Source organism: Mus musculus, chromosome 15 (genome assembly GCF_000001635.26).
Source record: "Mus musculus strain C57BL/6J chromosome 15, GRCm38.p6 C57BL/6J".
NCBI classification, from domain to species: Eukaryota; Metazoa; Chordata; class Mammalia; order Rodentia; family Muridae; genus Mus; species Mus musculus.
Window position 1 is genome coordinate 50,820,035 of NC_000081.6, and position 21,687 is coordinate 50,841,721.

Here is a 21,687-nt window from a genome sequence, read left to right on the forward strand (position 1 = left end):
TCAGTTAAGAAATCAAGCCAAAGATTGCACAATGAACCAAGCTGACCCACTCTTTCCATTCCAAATATTTAACAGAATTAGAGATTCCCCCCCCCCAAGAATCATTATAACACAAAGTATAACTCTTAAAGATTCACATTTGATTAACATCGCAGAAGCATGAGCCTGTCTTGTAAAAGGTGTGTGCGCACCTATTCTCTGAAATGAAGTAAATGGCCGACTTTAAAACTTCTAAATCAGAAGATAAGGCATTGAGGCATTCATTAAAGACTTAGTTGTGCTGAGGTTCTCCTACGTTGGCAGATAATGCAGAGGAAGTGAAAGGGCAGTTGAAATGGTGCAATAGAAACTTGCAGTCAGGGAATTTACGGGAAGTAAAGGAACTGAGAAGGAGGAGTTGTTTTGCGAAGTTTTATCCTCCTTGGCCTGATCGCAACACTGCTAGGGCTTTCAGTCTGCTGCTTAATCAACTACTTATCATTCCAAGTCCTTGGAAGGAGGCAGGAAGGGTGACACACTGGAAATAGTTAAAAAAAAAAAAATTAGAACAACTCGGAGCCAAGCGGAAATGTCAGTGATGTGGAAAAGGAAGCCAGGAGGAGGCTCAGGTGATCTGAAGGAGACCACCCAAGTGTACACTATTTATTGTTAAGTGTCAATGGACACCAATACCACATAACACCATCCTCCCTCTTAAATAGAAACTATAGAAGGCCTCTGAGACCCCCCAAAAGTCATGATGTAATTAAAAAAAGCTATACTGTACATCATACAGGCTCATCTACCTACGGTTCTACAATGGGAGTGGCCTGAGGTGAGCATGTTCCTTGAGGATACAGGACTGCTTTCTTTCTTTCCAAAGTTACTTGGAGAGCATCTGCTCCTGTCAGATGACAAGAAAACGGCTTCATTTCTTGATGGTACAAGGTACTCCCCTCTTCTATATTCAAGGCTTAATTCTAGGACTTAACATCAGGCAGAAAAAAGTAATGACTTTCATAACTATCTGTGTCACCTCCAAGGGACATTCTTTAGCTCTACTCCACAGACACCTGAGACACTCAGGAAGGCTTCAGAGAATCTGAAGTGAGAACAGAGCAGTCGAGCTGATTCACAGCCAAGAGGGTTCTTCTCTGACCTAGAGGTCAAAGCCCCAGCAGAGTGGGCTCCATTTCCTAAACAGGTGTTTTTGTAAAGTGAGCTAGTTTCTGATCCTACCTTCTGTGCAGGGACATAGTTTCAAAACCATGCAGCAGTTACTAAACTTTCTCAGCACTGAGGTAAAATGCTGAAGGATGCTCTCTGCCTTGAGGGAAATACCTAAACAGCATGTGGGAGCTCAAGAAGTTTCAAAAGATACAGTAAGTTTCCGGAGCACTGGGTCTACATCGCAGGAACACACTAGTGAAGATTAATTGTAGATGCACTCTCATTCCCTTGCTACCCGCACCCCAGTTTCTTCCATCCCTACAAGACCCTGAGAGTATTAAAAATAAGGAGCTCATGTCTGGGCAGTAAGTGCACCATTCATTTTTAGATTTTGTTCATCTTTTTCATTCTTTCTGACAACTGAACTACAGGCACTGGTGTGTGTGTGTGTGTGTGTGTGTGTGTGTGTTAAGAAATGCTGCTTTCCGAATTAGCATCTCGCCCAGGAGTTTCCATTCTTACTGTTTTAATCTCTGCTAACCTCCCTTATCAACTATGTACTGTGTCATAGCACCTTAAAGTTTAGCAGTCAGATCATTATTCGAATACAGCTGAGCATCCCTATGGGATCAGAAAGCTCCCTGCTCCAAAGGCAGCTTTGTTGCTTTGCATGATCACCAAGATTGATTAACAAGCCTTCATCACAGCTGAGAGCAAAGACAAATAGGTAGTTGCCTACCTTGGACTGCATATGTGAACTGCACAAGCCCCTAAGAGCTACTTTCTGCTCCTTTGGCCTTCATACATACAAAATATCACTGCATCAATACAGATTATTTAATTTCACCACACAATACATTAGGCTAAGTTTACAAAATATATGTTTGGAATTAATTATTTTAAATAAGGAAACCTTCCTACCCGTAACAGCGACTGGGATTCATCCTTGGTCTTGCTCTCTCCGGAGGCAGGATACTGCTGGGTAAGAGATGCAGACTTCTCGCTGCCAGCAGGAGCCCCTTGCAGGAAGCCCTTGGTATCTACTGCCAAGCCATACATAGGTCGTGCCAGGTGGGCAGCTTCAACATTGGGGCTGTCCCTCAGAGTCTTTGTCTGCTCTTGGGAGCTGGACACAGGCGTCAAGACCCCTAAGCTTGCTTGAGTGTAGGATGGACTACCCCGTAGGATGTCTGCCCCTCTCCAAGCCACACCACGAAGGTCATCAGTTGAACTCTCAGTCCAGATTTTATCTTTCAGCCCTTCCTTGTCATCAAGTTTCTCTCTCTTGACTATGCTCTCGGGAACTGTTTCTCCCATTTTAGAGTCTGGGTTTAGCAGACTGTAGACCTTGAGGTCAATTTTGGGCTCTTCTTTGATGGTGGGTATGGCATGGCCACCCTCTTCGCCATTAGCAGTAGTGATTTCCTGTTCCTGGCAGTGAACTGTGTTGAAGTGCTCCAATAGTGACTGAGTGTCAGCAGCTGTGAAACTGCACTGACGACATTTATAGCAGCTGTGTGCTCTCCTGGAAGGAAGAAAAGAGTCAATGGGAAGTCAGAATTTTGAAAGGAATGCTCTGTGCTCAAATAGTCCTCATGCACCTGACTTCTCTCATGCAATGAGGTAGAAGTTGAAAGAAATGCAATATTGTCAACACTCGGAAATTAAAATTAAATTAACAGGCATTTTCAGTCCCGTATAAGAATGTGAAGTTTTCTTTAGTACAAACACACACACACACACACACACACACACACACACACACACACACACACACACACAGAGAGACAGATGATGCAGTTAATTACCATTAGAACTGGGCATTTAGTCTCATTATCACCTGATGTTCATTTTATCTTTATTGATAATCATCAGTTCTAAATTACTTAAGTCACTACTCATGATTTAACCAATGGCCTTTCCACTTTTGTTTATCTAACCTAAACTAAGGCACTGTCTCATTATAAATACATTGACATTTTTAACACTGAGTTCCTTTTTATACCTTTCCAATATGTTAAAATATTCTGTGATTAAATATTACCTTCTAGCATATACTTGAATCCATTTAGTCAGTGAAATAAGGCTATCTGATCTATATAATCTACAAGGTAAAATGTGTTGACACAAGAATTTTCTAAAAGAATTGCAGGATCTGTCAACAGATATAAAAACTGAGCAAACTAAATGTCTGCTGGGTATCAAAAAGCATGTAAATTGCTGTACAGGTATATCTGTTAAAGGATCCTACATATGTGCATATGTGTTCATGTGTGTGCTTTCTTTTTAACAGTCATAAAACAAAGAGATCTCATTGCTAGATTTTATAACACCTCCATTGTTAAAGAGAAAACAACTATATTAAGACAAATGTTTGATTCAAAAATGTATTAAAGTGTAAAAAAAATTCTGAGAAAGCACACAACTTTTTTCAATAAAGCATTTTTTTCCTTTGATTAAAAAGCCTGACTTAACTCTTCAAATATCTTACAAAGCACTTTTTACTTACTTCATATGTCAACAAAAATAGCAACAACAACAAAAATACACAGTAAGTTCTATGAGATATCATTTGAAGTTAGTCCAATTGTAGATAATCATCAATATATCACTTTGCCTGCCCCTGGCTACATCCAGGTAAAATAGGAACTCACAGTCCTTGCTTCCTTGGCACTTCCAGGCTAGTCAGGAGGGCAAGCTTCACTATACATAAATATGTAGGTACAAGAATGATGTGTGGAAAGAATGACGTGAAAGAGATAGTATGAGGGTTGCTTAGGAAAGTGAAGGACCTTTCTGAGGGAAAGGCCAAGAAGGAGCTGTCCTTTCCAGAAGAAGTGCCCTAAGTAGGCTTACTACTGCTGTGATGAAACACCATGACCAAAGCAACTTAGGGAGGAAAGGGTTATCTAGCTTATATTTCATTATCACCACTCATCATCAGGGAAGTCAGGGGAGGAACTCAAACAAAGTGGAACCCTGGAGGCAGGAGCTGATGCAGAGGCCATGGAAGGGTGATGCTTACTGGATTATTCCTCATGTCTAGCTCAGCTTGCTTTCTTCTAGAACACTGGACGACAAATAAGGGGTGGGTCCTCATCCGCAATGGCTGGACTCTCAAACGAAATCACTAATTGTCCTACAGGTTTGCCCTCAGCTTGATCTTAAGGAGTCATTTTCCCAAGTTGAGATTCCTTCCTGTCAGATGACTATACTTTATGTCAAGCTGACATAAAACCAGCAATCAAAGGACAATAGAGCATGTTTTGGCAAGTTTTGGATAAGGAAGAAATCACTGTAGACAGAAATAACAAAGAGGAAACAGTTTGGCCAATCCAAAGGGCCACCTAATGCATTGGTGGTGGTGGTGATGGTACATTTCAAGCCTAAGAAGACCACCAGGGAGAGAGGAACATGATAAACACAGTTTAAACATACAGGGGAGGCTACATCATAGTTTCTGGATAGATAAATGTATCTTGTTATGAGGTGTGTCTGATAATGAAACACTAAAAAACAAGGCTCTCAAGTCCAGGGTTTATTGATGGACAATAAGGTAGAGAAATAGTGCCTTACCCATTTAGTCTACACACAGCTAATGTCACAGGATTTCTAACTCCCAGATTAAAACTCTGCTTTTCACTATGCAGAAGCATAAACATTTTGCAATGATTTAAAATAAGTAAAATTACTGACAAAATGAAACAATAAAGGGGGGGACTACAAAATATCTTGGGATAGAAAAGAGAATGAGGACAATAACAAATGTGATGTCATTCCAAAGTATGAACATCTAAATCATCATTTCTTTCCAGAAAAAAAACAAAACAAAACAGGAATAATCTATCTATAGAAAAGTAATTTGTACTTCAATTTAAGCAACTTTGAATTGCTGTGAAAAGAAAAAGTTTTATAGTTTTTCATAGAATTTTCACATGATATAAAATTATTTATTCAGTGTCCCTCTGAGATTGCAACATGCAGTTAGCTTTTATCCTCAAAATACCATTAATTCATTCAGTGCTTGGGGATCTTTTGATTTTCATAATTCATAACAGGATCAGGAATGTTTCCAGAAAAAAAAAATCAAGCCAAAAAACCACTATATATTTGACAAAACTCTAATGGTAGAGTGATTTGAGTGAAAATGGCCTCCATAGGCTCATTTGTTTGAATATTTGGTCTACAGTTGGTGGAACTGTTTGGGAAGGATTAGGAGGTGTGACCTTGTCAAAGGAGGTGTGTCAGTGTTATAAGACATCCCCAGTGTCTGTCTGTCTTTCTGTCTGTCTGTCTATCTGTCTGAGTTCAAGGCCAGCCTGGTCTACAGAGTGAGTTCTAGGATAGCTAGGGCTATACAGAGAAACCCTGTCTCAAAAAAGGCTAGCTATTTTCTTTTTCTCTTATGTCTATTTGCATATCTGTTTTGCTGAACTAAAGACTAAACCTATAGCCTTGTACTTCCCTTGTACTCTCACACTGAGCAACATGCCCTGTCCCAGATAACTATGCTGCATACATTCAGGGCATTTCTGGAATTTTTCATAATTAATGTTTACAAATAAAAATAAAAAATGTTACACATTATTTTCTCCATGGTGTGTAATATCCTTAGTATTTTTCTGTTTCACAGTGGCAGTTTTGAAGTTAAAGTGATGTCTGCATCTAAGTATTCCAGGCATTAATTTATTAGGGACTATTTAAAAATATATAAAACCAACACTCATCTCACTATAATTACCATGGTTTTACTAATTTAGAAACTGAACTGATGTTCAGGAGACTTGGCATTTTCAGATTTCCTGATAATTAAGTACTGATCATAAATATCTATTTTTTAGTACAATCAAACACATTATCCATTTTCCATTGGCACCTTTTAAGATAATATTAAGCCTTAGCCTCACTACTCTGAGCATCCAGTGTTAATTATTTCAAACTAAAATATATAGAATGACCATCTTAAAATTATTCATAAATATCACAATGACCGGTACCTATGATAGAGCTGTTTTCCAGGTCTTATCTGAACCTCTCTTTATTCTTATATCCTTAGAGATTGTCTGGGGAGGTGGCAAGCAAAACTAGGTTGGTTTCTTTTGCCAATATTCCTCCTGCTTCCGGTTCCCAGCTTTGCTAATGAGAGCATGTCAGATAACTTCTCCTTTCTAAGTACCTCATTTCCTGTTTGTCTGAAGCTCGTCTTAAAGATCATGACTTTGGATTTTGCAATAATATACTTATGGGTACGTTTATTTGTATATATTTTCCTTAGTGTGGTTTATGCCATCTTTGTATCCATGCATTCTATATCAATGAGTCCTGGAAAATAGTGTTTGTTACTGTCTCCTCAAATACAAACCATACCATTCTCTATTTTTCCTTCTAAGGTTCTAATTAGTTGTGCTTATGTAAAGATTTCATTCTATTCCCATATAGTATTTATTATCTGGTTTTATATTTTCAACTGCCTTGCTATCTCTTCAAACCTTTCTCTCTGGGCCTGGAGAGATAGTCCAGCAATTAAGAGCACTGGCTGCTCTTTTAGAAGACCATGGTCCTATTGCTAGCATCCACATGGTGTCTCCCAGCTGTTGGCAACTCCAGACCCAGGAAATTCAACACCCTTTTCTGGTCTCTGAGTCATCAAGCAAACAAGTGGTGCATAGACAAACATGCAGACAAAACACCCAGACAAATGAGATAATTAAATTAATTAAATATTTAAAGAAATGAATATTTATTTAAAAATACTGTTCTAGTGTCTCATTGTGATTTCCTCATAGGCTCTTTATTATTACCTAATCTGTCAATTATCCTATTTGGTTTATCCAATTTTCAACAATTATGCTTTTTAATTCATTATGGTATCTGTTCGTTGGCTTCCCTCAGTAAAGTTTTGCATTGCTTGATTAATTTTAAATAGTAATTTTACTTCTTCAATCCCATGGCAATTATGACATTATCACTGAAAATTCCTGTATCTAAAGTTCCTAGGTATCAGAATCTATCATTTCTGCTTTCTACCTTTTTCAAATACGGTGTATCGGGCTCTCCATCTACAAAGCAAACTTTGTAACAGTGCACACATATAAAACTTACCTTAACCCAGGACTGCTTTGCAAGTAAAAAATTGAGTACTTTTCTATGAACAAATTCATGTTTATTTCTGATAGCACTCAGTGAAGCACTGACGTAGAACTCATATAATGAGCAGCAGCATTAGGGCAGAACTCATGAATTCAGCTTCTTTTTCCGATGAGCCTACGCCTTAGTCTTGACCGCGTCCTGCAGACATACTGGCATTTGTCCTCTGCGCAACCTCACATGCCACACTTACTTTTCACTTCTCCCTCACGATGGTTTATCTCGTTCTTAGTGAAGTGAAGGGTAAGCTTTGGAAAGTCCCCTTAATTTGGGGAAGTCTGGCAATGCATTTAAAGTATGTTTTAACTAAAACTCTTGCTTACAGTTGTATTTTAAGAAGACTTTTGTCCTTCTTAGGTCTGCAACATTATAACACTATTCATTTTGATAAAATGGTAACCAACAGAAAATAGATGCACTGTCTATTGAGTAATAAATTAAGAGAAGACATGAAGCAAAAGAAATAGATCCATGCATGAAAAATAATGGCAGCTACAAGGTGAATTAGGGGATGTACTAACACTGTGAAAGGATGCTAAATGACCCATTTCCAGGTACTGAGTGGATAACCTTTCAGCCCCACTCAAAACAGCCCAGATCTCATGGATTCCACACTGAGATTTCTCTGAGTTCCACATCAACTCTGTTTTGGATGGCAATGATTTCACACATTTTTGTACGTTTAGAGACTTATCCTGATTCTTGCTATACTCTCACTCTTGTACATAGAGCACTTAAAGCCCAGAATGTTCTATAACATTAACATATAATGATAGTAGACATACTCTAAGAGGGCTATTATAAATAAAGAATAATCAGCAAAGATAGATTTGAGATAAGGTAAGCTGACCTCTTATTCTATTTTTAAAACATTGCATTGAAAAAAAAATACTTGTATAGCAGACTGAATTTTAATCACCTGCTTGACTATTTCATTTTACATCCTTAAGGCTTCCAATGTGATTGAGATTTATTAAGGTTTCCTGATACCTCCTAGTCGTGAATTATGACTCTTGAACTCATAAGGTTCGCAATTTCAAATAATTCTATAAAGAGTCTCAGATTTTAGATGAATAACCAAAAATCTAAAAGATCAACGAAAGTATGTCAGTATTTAAAAGTGAGTATTATTAAAGTACTCTATGCCCTAAGGACACATTCTATTTAATTTCTTAGCTACTAAAATGTTGGGAGCCTGACTGAGACTGAAAGCCAACATACTACTATTGTCTTTGGCGTATACCTTAGTTCCTCAAAAGGCTCTAAAACTATGTAATGAAAGATTAAAATGTAACTCACCTTGGAGCTGTCAGTATTTAAAACTATTTTGCAGGCAAATGCTCCTAAGAATTCCATTTGCATAAAGACATTTGCCAAGATCTATGCATGCTCATGTGTTAAACTTTGCAGCTACAGTGCGTGGCAAGGATAGATTAGTATTGTCCTGGTAGAGGCTACTTTCAATACTAAGAATTAAATAAAATCCAGACATTATGAAGACATCTCCTTTATTCATATTATTCATTTCCCCAAGATTATTTCCTTTATCTAAAGAACATAAATATCCTGCTTATTTCAGACAAAGCTTTAAGTAGTGGCTTAGACTCCTGGAGAAAAATCATATGGTTACCAGTCAGCACTGTCTTTGTGTTTAAGAAGATCATACTCATCCACACATATATAGGTGCACACACACACACAGGCACACACATAATATATATGTGCATATTTGTGTACTTATTCCATTTTCCTCATGACTAAAGAAATAAGAATTTTGGAGCATTCACAACTATATATGAACAATATGCACAAACTCACCCATATTTGTGCATCCATACTACTAAGAGTTGAAGAAAAGCTGGTGCTTGCTAGTCCAGAAAGAAATTAGCATGCAGCTAACATCAGAGGAGACAGAAACACTCATTGCAAGTGTGAACACATATTTGATTGCAGCACTGTGTCTTTCCTAGAGCTGACCTTATAAATTAAACAGTGTAAATCTCAAGTAAGTGTTTTCTGAACATTTTGAGTCACTGTGAACATTAGGATGCCCTTCAAATTAACATCTAACATTCTTAGCCTATTGTTGGGCACGACTCCTTCATTACTGTTAACTGAGAAGATATACACACAAAACTGAACTAAGCAGATTTTTTTAAATCTAGGTTATTGAACCTATATATTGAAAAGCATTTCAAATAGCAAGTTAAAGCTCCATACTACAGCTCATCCTCTCACCTCAATGTGTGGGAAACCCTGAGGCAGGAGTATTGCCAGGAATTTAAGGTCAACCTGGGTTATACAGAGATTTATACTCAAGCTGGAGCTACAAAATTTATTTTAAATTTTGACCATCTCAAAAAATAAAAATAATAGAAGAAAGTAAATACACTTTTTACTTTGGTGCTGAGAGGCAGAGTAACAATAAGTGCTTATCTCTGCACAACTTGAATCATCAAGGCTTGTGCATAATAATCCCAGATTATAAACAGGTCTCAGTTTAAACCACTTTCCTTGGGATGGCATCTCCTGACTTGCCAGTGATAAGATGTGGTCTTACTATTTCCATCTCAAGTGTAGTCTTTGGTTCCTTTGATTTTTGTAGCACTCCCTACTCCTGATGATATGTGGGTGCCTTTTCCTCTCCTTTAATTGTCAGTTCCAAATGGATACTAACTGTGCCTATCTTATTTACTCCTGTACATTCAATTCCTGCTAAAGTGTGCAGCTGTGAAATTAAGAAGCATATATATATATATATATATATATATATATATATATATATGAGTGTTTAATGTAAACTCATCTCTAGAAAGTAAGAAGGTATGAACAGTAAGCTAGGGAAAATAATATATCAGGAGAAGTAAGGAGTAAAAGTGTATGTGTGTGTGTGTGTGTGTGTGTGTGTGTGTGTATGTTTCCATGTGGTGTGTGTTTTTTGTCTGTGTTAATTAATTTTAAATAACCCGTTTTATCTGCCCCCAGAGTGACAGCACAATCAAATCCATGTGCATTCCAAAATCTCAGCTCAACATTTTGTTTGTATGTCAATCAAGAATGATGCTCAAGTATGAACACTGAAAGGAAGAACCAGTCTCATTCAAACAGAGAAATGGGCAGCATATGCTCAGACTGACTGTTATTTCCCGGAACGCAACATATATTCTAGTAGAACCTTTAATTTGGGAGCTGACCCTTCAATAATTATGGGATGCAGAGTCACACTAGCTGTGCTGAGTTAGCAACCTCATCATTCATATCGCTGAGAATTGGACAACGCTCTCTGAGAGTGCTAAGAAGACACTTAGGAAACCTGAAAACAAATGAGGAAATTACAGTCTGAAGACAACCCATCAAACAACTTATTGCAGTTCTACAGAAGACCTTCTATGGGACTGCCCTAATATGTCGAGCCACACATGTGCCACCTCACCCATTCCTGACTCCTCCCTCTGGGTTCTCTGACTCCCCTGGTATTTTGGTCCCCAGAACCCTTACCTGTAGTGTCTCGAGATCTCTTCTTCCACCTGGGTTATAAAATCGCATTTGGTGCACGAGTGCTCCTTGCTGTCCCTGACAGCCTGCTGCCCGTCAGATCCTAGCAGGTGGTTGGCCTCCTGTTTGACATCCGATGCTTGGGACTCATGCACGGTCTCATAGTGAAAGAGGAGCACATCTACATCGGGGGTAGAGAAGGAACACTGGTGGCATTGGTGTTTGACTCTCGAACTTCCGGCCACCCCAGGAGACAAGTGCAACAGCAACAGTGCACAGTGGGAACAATTACTTTTTCTACAAGCAAACGGATAAGTAATCTCTCCAAGGTGCTTTTCTGGGCTGCAAAGGCCTCTGGGACAGAATGGACAGTGCTTAATGGTACACTTGTGGATGTTATGGAGTTGCTGATAATGACGGAGAAGTGGACCCACTACAATCACATCAGGGCCATGGCTTTTGGAATATCTAAAGTCACAGAACTGACAGTTATAGCTCGTTACCATATTATCCTCTGCTCCCTTGCTGGGGAAGTCCTTCTTTTTAGCCCCACTCAAGCCCTTTTCTGGCTTGGTCAATGGCTCTCCTTCTACACTTTTGGCTAGATCATTCTGATTAATGACAGAGCCCCTGGGAAGCTTGTCATTCAACTCTGGATTAAGGCCGCCCGACTGCACTGCTCCGTGCTGCTTGCCATAATGTTCTAGCAGCTTAAGGGAGCTGGATGACTCACAGCTGAAACTACAAAATTTACACCAGTAATAACTGGTGGCCTCTGTACCATTTTGTCGTGAGGAATCGAGGGGCTTGATGGGCACTGAGTAGCCGACAGGGGTGTCATCTCCAGCTTTGACTGTCATTTTGTCCTGCCACTTTCCCACATCCCCAGAGTCACTGGCTCGAAGCGCAGGGATGGATTTGTTAGAGTTTTTCTCTGAAGGTTTCACACCCTCGGAGGACGGGAGAGACACTTTGATTTTATTCGGGTGCGTCTGAAGAAAATGTTGCTCTAGTTCAGTTGAGGAGTTTCCCATATAAGTGAAATTGCAGAATTTGCAGCGGAAATACTTGGTGTTGCCTTGGCAATCTGGAGTTTTCCGTCCAATGCCAATGAAAGTTCCTCCTGAAGTGACCTGCAGTGTAGGAGAGATGGAAGTTACTTTAGACGTGTCATGAATTTAGTCACTTCTCTGGAAGAGAGGGTTATTTTCAAGTATTGAACACTTTTATAAAATGACAGTACTTTTCCTGCATCTTAGGAAACCACTTGAACTACGGGGGGTGGGGGACAGTCCATACTTTTTACTAAAGGTTACTTGGATATTTTATTTTAGGACAAAGGAGGAATATATGTAATAAAAGTACTTATTATAAACAATTCATAGAACTAAATAATTTATATTTTAAGAAATCTTTTGCCAACTGAGTGGGGCTGTTCTACATGACTGCAGAAACACCCGGATAACAAGGGGTTTCCATTTGAAAACCTAAGGGTTTCTATAAAAACCAACGGCAATGGCTCTGAGCTCACTCATTGAAGAGATTCTCCAAGAAAATGCAACATTCAGTCCTATAGCATTGAGGAGGAAAGCAAAGAGCAGTTCTCTGTTTTAGACAAAACGTAGGTCCTAAAATGATTGCACATAGGGCTTCTAACAGAAGCTTAACTATGCAGAGTGAAACCAAATTAAAATGGAGTGGGCAAGAATACTGGGAATTTCAAACATTTCTCTGGCAAAGAATAGAGATAAACCCATCAGGACTTTAATAACCGTAGCCACTATTTCCTCCAGAATGTTCAAATGTTAAAATAAGGCAAAGTTCCATGAAAAACTCTGCAATTCTACTGTCTTTGATAAAATTTAGTTGCATAGTAAAACATGTTATAGAATATAATACAACACTCGGAAGACAGAGGGAGGAAGACAGAGCTCAAGACTGCCTTAGGCTAAATAGGCAGACTTTATCTTGAATAAAGAAAAATAAAGAAAGGGAAATTTTATTGGTGATATGTAGGCCTTCAAAGGTCCTTTATAAGAAATGTCCAGATCTGAATAAATATCTCAGTCTAGAATCATACTGAGCCAAACTCATGGTTTGAAAATTGAATTACTGACTGAATCTTGAAAAATATAAAAATCTTGAAAAAATAAAATATAGAGAGGAAGGAAGGAATATAAAGGAAAGCACTTCCTTCAAACATCAGTGATCTCTTATTTTTCCAGCACCCAGATGTAATGTATGAAGCAAGTGGCAAAATTGCGTTCTGCCTTCTTCAACAGCTGCTCAAAAATGACATGTGTGATCGCTGCTCATTTCCAAATCATTCCATGAGAAAAGTTTCAGCTACTCAAAATCATTTGAATGTTCTACTTAAAATGCAAATTCTATTCTGTAGTGCATTCCGGAATGGTTGTTTCTCTACTATATGGAACGAAAATGGAAGCTTTTATTTGCTTCCTAAAAAGGCAGAATCTTAGTCAAGTTACTTAAAGTCTCTGGCCAACAGCTTCCTTAATGGTGGTAGGTTCTAAATTTGTGTCCAGTATTATAGTTCTAGGAAATCAACACTAACACCTAAACAGCGTGTTACTGAATGGATATTAAGATAATAATTTGATTGTCTTCACGGTCTTACTTAAAAGATGATGATCACATACACTCACTCATGCACATACACACACACACATATACACACACACACACTTATGTGTATGTATATATATATATATATATATGCGTGTGTGTATATATATATATACATATATATATATATATATACATATATATATATATCAAGCACATAGTTATTAATCTATCAAAAGACAGGATCTCTGAACCATGAGAGCTAATACTGGAGAACGGAGAACTGTGCCTGCCAGAAATCTGAGAGTCAACAACTTGAAAGAGCCAAAGTCAAATCCTAGACAAAAACCACCTAGAGCATCCTTACACTGATCAAAAAGAGCTGAAAGTTGCACAAAACAGATTCTATTACAAAACTTCTACATGGACTTCCCAATTCACTAGAATTGAGAAGAAACCTTATTTTCAAAGGAACAAACATTTAGTGGGATGTCATTATCAATCACTTTGGGGACGTAAGCACAGACCAATGTGGTAAATACAGAAATACTGTCTTATAATAATGATAAACGAAGTAAGTACAAAAGTCTATAGATGAATAATTTTGTTGTTTTAGCTACTACATTGCTTCATATGCTGACCTCTTTAACGTAAAAGGCTGCAGACTTCTGCTTAAACAAGTGAGATTCCTGAGAAACTACCACAGACCATCACTATGTTTGATTTTGCAATCTTTAAGGCCCATAAGCCCAGCCACACCAAAGTAGTTGTACAATTAGGACATGTGTTCTTAGGAAATCCCTACACATACGATTTTCAAGTAAAATACTATTTCTGGGCATCATCCTATCGCTTTTGAGTTGTTCCTAACCATGACTGGAGAAAAGTTTAGGAGTAATTATCAGGGAAGTGTTTTGATTGAAATGTAGTAAACCTGCAGACTGCAGTAGGTCGTTGGACTTGGTGTTGACAGTGTGTATGAGATGTATGTCTTCACCTGTGGAAGTGGATCTGTCAACTCCTCTATTCAGCACACTTTGAACAACTACTAAATTCCACAATTATGGTAAGAATACATCCCCAATGTTCCACTATTTAGCTCTTTCGCATACAGCACAAACAACAACTAAAATTCACAAATCTTAGTTCAAGGTAAAGAGCATTGCTTTTGATCTTTCTATAGATTACAAAATTGCTTTATTGACCAGTGTCTGTAAATCATGCTGCTATGCAGTATGGAAGGGCTTGGGAATCACATATTATTAAAATACTATGGAGGGAAATACAAGTTTTTAATATTCTGCTTAATTTTTCTCTCAAAAAGAAGACCTAGACTCTATTAACGGGATTCTTCTTACAGTAGCACATTTGCTTAAGTCACAGTAATACATATCTGATATTCATTTTTTGGCCGCCTCTAAAAAAAATAAAACACAATTTATTAGGAGACACTATCCCTGTCTACTGCCCACACTGGTTTTATTTTTAGTACCTACACGTGGTAGTTTTGATCTCCTCCTATCTTAGTTAAATAAAAATACACAGCAAAAAAAGTTTAAGCACAATCAGCCACAATTTATAAAGCCTATTGTCAGGAGGCAGCTTTTACACATAGTTACTCCAAACTTCCTAAAGTTTAGAATCCAACAATAATTGGAAAAACATTTCAAGTTATAATTATACTAAAAAAAAAAAAATAGAAGAAGCAGACCATACTGATTTTCTTCCTTTAGTAACCAACACTTGAAATTACAATGAATTAACACAGAAATTTTCTATGTAGATATTCACAAATTAAAATCATACAGCTGTATGTTCATTTTGGACCTAACATGTATTCCTCTAGCTCTTTAGTGCTGCTATGTGGCTTGTGCTGGGCTCTGGAAGGGAAATTATAATATAAGGAGCACGAACTAGACCACCTCTTTGTCTTAAGGATGTTTAAGGTGAAAAATTCTGTATGAAAAACGCTTTTTTTCAACTGCAGTCACATTGTCATGCATTTATCTGCTCCTAGATATTCTCCATAGCAAATCTGTGACCAAATAGAAACCTGAGAATCATTCCCCCCCTCTATGAATATAAATAACGTTGTACAATTTTGCCATTTAATTAGATTATTGTAAGCATCAAATGAGAACTTTAAAGCTATCACATCCAATGGGATTTTCCAAAGCAATAAAAATTTTGTTGATTATTCTCTCTGCCATTGAAAGGCATGGGTCACATGTAGCTACTGAGATTGAACAGTGAAAGCGACCTAGGTTTCATTTAACCTAAATGTTTTCTTAAATTTCATCAACTCAATAATTAAATAAAGTCTAAAGAGCTACACGTGCTCATAAAGTATATTAGTCAGCACACTGCAGAGCAATGTCACAAGAATAAAATACTATTTAATAAAATGACCCATCCAGTAAATTTCTCCTGCCAACATGATGAATAGACCAAATTGATGGAAACTGGTGACATCAGTGGCAAATTCAACACATTTTGTTCAAACAGTACGCTTAGCATAACTGAAAGGTTCCACTTGCTGTTACTAGGCTAATGATCTATTTATGCTCTTTCTAGATGGCAAGAAGAACGTGTTACTAATATTTGAAGTATGTAAGGGCTCCCTGCATTTGGGCTGAAAGAATGAATGTGACTGGGGACAAACAGTAAGTTTTCTCTGAGTCACCTGGAATAAGGAACCATAAGAACTCAGCAATTCTAGCATGGCTTTGACCTTCAAAAGAGCCCTTAACTGTGCCTTTCATACAAAAGAACATGAGCTTATAGCCTTCCAAAGACTAGTTAAAGCTACACAGAAAAACCAGGCCAAGTAACACACAGACACACACACACACAGAGAGCCAACAACAGCAATACCTAAACAAACAAAATTCAAAAAGGCAACACAACACAAAACAAAACAAATAAACAAAAGCAGATCTTTAACTTAAGTTCTCTGTTAACAATAATGGGATTGTTAGGTTTTAATCCCAATTTTCAAATTTAGCAGCTTAAAATGAATTTATTCCTTCCACACAGTATTTTCCATGGGTTTTCTTCATAATTTATTGTGTGTTGTTTAAAAGAAACATTTCACAAGAGAATTGAAAAACATTCAAAGATTGTTTCCTCATGGACTGTATGAATTCATTCGTTTCCCCCTGGTAATATGCATTAAAACTGAATAAAATAATATCTAAAGGACTATGTCAAGGGAAAATGTTTTAAAGCCTCCGAATTCTTAAAGTGACACTTTAGTACAATTACACATTTTCAACACATTAGAAAAAGGAGTTGTTTGAACCGCACACAAACTCTCCCTCAGATGTGGTTCCTTTTCAAGTACTATAATTGATGACAACAGAGCAAAGTAGGAGGGTGCTAATTTGAGAGGACTTGAGGTTATGGGCTGATAGTCAAAAAGGTAAAACCTTCCAAATAAAAAGCTAGGTTACTGAATGAAGATCACTGTGAAATAATGGTCTTTCCCATTTCTTGAAGACATCTATAAGGGATGGCCAAGGCTAAAGATAACTATGCCCAAATTTAACCTGTTAATATACATAAGGATCGCTTCTGCATGTGCAGAGCTTCAGGGTCACACTCCCGAAAGCCAGCCGAGTGTGCTGCAGGGGCGCGTGCGCTTCTGACAGCGAAGAAGTGCTTAAAATTTTCAGTGGCAAATCTAATTATGTGGCAGCCTTCTCTCTCTACATGGCTTATTCCTGCAGCCTGTTCTTATCAGTGTCACCACGATAACTCCTGTGAATCCTCTTCTCATTTGGATTTAAAGGAGCCAACTAAATGAGAGTGATTGTCAAAATTTAAAATAACCCGGGGGGGGGGGGGAGGGCAATTAAAAAAAAAAAAGTAATGCTGATTCTTCACAAATGGTTTACTTAAATTTTCTATTGTCGTTTATTTCACTTGGTGTAACTGGGTTTCCTCTGAGCACCTGGTCACTAGAATGCCAGAAGACTGGTAAGTCATCACCCTAATCCCAATAAGAAACTGGGTGCCAAGCTGAGGAGATGGTGCTCAGCTGGTCACAGTGTCTGTCATCTAAGCATGAACTCATGTAACAACCCTCTGTTCCTATAAAGCCAAAGCTTTGAGGGACAAAGAGAGTAGGATTTCTGCAGGCCACTAGCCAAACTCCAGGATCAATGAGGGGCCGTCTCACAAGGATGTAAGGTAGAATGAGATTGACTTCTAGCACGCGTCTGTGCAGACCCATAACCCACACATGGCTATGCAACACACTCTCTCTCTCTCTCTCTCTCTCTCTCTCACACACACACACACACACACACAGAGAGAGAGAGAGAGAGAAAGAGAGAGAGAGAGAGAGAGAGAGAGAGAGAGAGAGAGAGAGAGAGAGAGAGAAATATTAAAAATAATCCGGAAGTTAACACTTTACTGGAAAGGAAAAAATGTGAGTATGTTGTAGGCAGGGTGCTCCTCATAGGACACATTGACATCCAGTCTGCCTCTCACGACTGCCCTACATGGAGATTCAAAAAAAAAAAAAAAAATAGAGTGCATGTGTTTTGCAAGAAGAAATATTGGCTAGGGACAATGCTCCGTGTGAAGTTCTTGCCTAATATGCACGAACCCTGCATTGGATACTCAGAACTGACAATGAAAATAAAAACATGGAAAAATGCAAATGGAAGGGAAGAGTAGTGGGCTTGAGGAAGCAGAGTTTAATATCTGAGTGAACAGAATATCTTCCAAAGAGCTTGCTTGTGGGGCACTTTTACCAGCTGAGCGCTAGGAATTAGCAAGAAATGATAGTTCAGAACTCACAAATGTCTGTGATTTAACACAAAATCTCGCACATGCGCTGGAGAGATGGCTCAGCATTTAAGAAAGCATCCCATCTTATAAAGGACCTGAGTTCAGTTCCCAGCACTGCTCCCAGGTATCTCAGCTCCAGTAAGATTCTGTGCCCTCCGCTGTCCTCAGGTAACTGTGCTTACATGCTCATGTCCCGCCACAAACACACACCACACCACACACAAACACACATACACCAGACACACAGAGACGCACACTCATACACATGTGCACACACACTACATATACTACATCTCTCTCTATCACACATACACACCAGACACACAAATACACACACTCATACACATGTGCACACACACTACGTATACAACATCTCTCTATCACATGCATACACCCCACATACACCTCTCTCTCACACACACACATACACACACATCAATCACAAACACACATACACAAATAGCACACACACACACCACATATACTATCTCACTCACACAAACACACCCCACATACACACATCTCACACCCACACACCCCACATATATACCACATATACTATATCACACACACACTCACACCACATATACATCACACACACATATATCACCATCCACAAACACACATATACCACACACACACATACATCACACACACACCACATATACTACAACACACACACGCACACACCACAAAATGCTTTTAGAAAACTCAGATGAAAATAGATAATGAAAACAGTATAGTACGTGCTGCTTCTGCTGAGATCACAGTTACAGGACAACAAAAGTAGACCCTACCTAAAATGAAAAGACAGAAAAGAGTTCCAGAGGCAGTGTGGGAACTGGGAAGAGACAAGCTGATATCTGAAGAGATGCCTCAGAGCAGAGCTAATGTAAAGGCTAAGGAGCTAGAAGGAACCTCAATAAACTCAGAAATGAGGGGAAGGCCTTCCTCAGAACCTGGAAGCATCCCCAAAGGGAACGCAAACATAAGAAAGGAAAGAGCAAAGAAAGGAAGAAAGTCAGAGCCTGAGGGAAGGAGGGGGAGCAGAAGAGAGAAAAGATCAAGGAAGAGCTATAAGAGGAGGACAGAAAGGATAGATGAACAAAAGAAAAAGAATAAAAGAAAGCAATGTGGGGAAGGAGAGATGGCGCAGCTGGAAACCCAGGCAGCACAAGCCAGATGCTCTGAGTCTGAGCCTATCAGCAGCTAGATGGGAGGAAATCCAGCTGCAATCCCAGCACTCTGTGTTGAGATGGGAGACTGAGACAGGAGACTGGCCCCTCTGCACAGCTAGTCTAGTCACAGTATGGAGGCAGAAACAACAAAAGAGATCTGCCTGAATAACGTGGAAAGCAAGAAAAAAACTTCTGAAAGTTGTCCTCTGAACTACACCACACACATACACACAAGCACACACAAACACCCCACACCACACATACCAACACACAAATCACACACAAACACACACACACACACACAAACACTCCACACCACACATAGCACACACACACACACACCATACCACATATACCAGCCACTACATACACAAACATGTATACACCACACATATGCACCACACACACCCCACATACCACATATAGCATATACCACACACAAACATATATACACTACACACACATAAACATATACAACCATACACAAACATACCACACCACACCACACCATACACGCACACTACCCAGAAATACACAGAGTACGCAGAGTAAATTAAAATTTTACAAAATAAAATATTCTGAATATTCTAAATATAATTAATGTTGCCAGTACAAAAATAAAGAATAAAGAAATAAAATGTATTTGTTTTCTGCCTCCAAGTCTATCTCTGCTTTCAAATAGGCAGAAGGTAATGTCATAATTTGTATTCTCCAACCTTGGAGAATACAGAAGGGTGAGTGTAGACTCCCCTTAACATTAGTATTCATGGACATACCAACTGAAGAAAACAACTCTCAGACCTTCTACCAGATTATGAATTCTTAAAACAAAGACCTGTGAGTGAAAAGACTGTGAAAGAAACCAAATGCATGCATGAAGCATCCCTTAATCTGCAAATAACATTGTAGTCTTCATTGAGTAAGGCAAAATCTGTCCTGTACCCACTCCATCAAAACTAGCTTCTGTAGCCAACGAATCAGTGAAAATGAATTGCAGTGATTAAAAAGAAGACAAATCAACACATTTAACTTTCTCTCCAGTGATTTCAATTATAAGCCTAGTAAATGCCGATACGGCAGCATCATTCGGCATGGACTAGATCACAGATAATCTCAAGGAGATCACAGACTCTGCACATTGAAAGTGACTCAGCATGGGGATCGACTAGCTCATGGGCTGTTGGACTTCTCACCCACCCACCCACTCTTGTCTCTATGGCGTAAATGCAATTTCCCTTTGAGGAAGTTGTATACTGCAGGAGTCATGAGGCCAGGCTTCTGGGGCCTGCCGCTCATGGCTTACATCCGATCGACCCTAGTTATGTAACTCTCTCTCATGGGCATGGTACTTTAATCCCTCTATACCCGCTTCCTCTTTCCTTCTAATGGGTATAATGGTAGTGTCTACTTCAAGGGATTTTATGAAGATGAGTTGATTAATGTACATAAAGAACCCAGGGACACATCAGCACAGAAGAAGCCCTTAATAAACGCTAGCTATTATTAAATGTAAATCTAAATCCACGGGAGGAAAGCTATGTGCAATATTTATTATGTAAACTGAAAGATGATGAAAGAGGAATAGATCAACTTAAAAATACTGACAGCCTAAAGGCTGCGTTGGCCATTCAATAAAAACCAAGCAAGGTCAAGGGCCTGAAAATGCATAATATGTTTGTTAAGATCTGAAGTCATGGGATGAATAAAAGTAAGACATGCTAGGTCCTAGGTTGAATGAGTCTCAGCACAAAGAAAATCAGAAAGTGAAAAGACACTGCCTTTTCTCTGCACACTTCCATTCACTTGGGGCATTCGCTGTAGATCTGTGCCTTCCACAGCTGCAAGTTTGCTATAATTACGGATGACCCAAAGAATGAAAAGCTCCCCATAATCTGCCTGCTTGATACAGTTAGCAGAGCAGGCCATTTGGAAGATAAAACTTTTATGAACAGTTGAATGAGTCCAAATTTGATTGGATGCACTGATAATTATGGGATTTTTTTTTTAAATCCTAAACATTCTGCCTTGAGAGAAACACTGATATTCTAGAAAAGGATACACAGTCTCTAAATGATAACAAACAAACCAAACACCAAAGAGCGATGGACATTTATCATTCCACTCTCAAATTAACACAGCCAAATGGAGATTTAACTGCCATGCAGGTAAATGGATTAGTTAGGATGGTCAAACTTCTCCTTGGGGGGCTACCTTATCCAGCTTAGCCATCTCCACTGATGAAAATAACCTGGTAAATCCCAGAACTTTGCTTTGCTTTATGGCCTTGGGGTGAGCATATGTTTTATTTTGCACACTTTATTACTCGTTAAAGAGA

The 21,687-nt window shown here is 38.7% G+C and overlaps 1 protein-coding gene across 12 annotated transcripts in view; it reads right to left on the reverse strand.

Moving 5' to 3' along the window:
• Nucleotides 1–21,687, reverse strand: part of Trps1 (transcriptional repressor GATA binding 1) — a 235,875-nt gene that overhangs the window by 165,278 nt on the left and 48,910 nt on the right. For 9 of the 12 annotated variants that reach the window (XM_011245780.3, XM_011245776.3, XM_011245778.3 and 6 more), the window contains 2 exons: nt 10,795–11,924; nt 2,071–2,674 (listed from right to left, as the gene is read on the reverse strand). In XM_011245780.3, coding sequence (XP_011244082.1) covers nt 2,071–2,674; nt 10,795–11,924 — 1,734 coding nt within the window. The remainder of the gene's footprint in view (nt 1–2,070; nt 2,675–10,794; nt 11,925–21,687) is intronic. The other 3 variants (XM_030248828.1, XM_006521563.3, NM_001310485.1) reach the window with 1 other exon arrangement.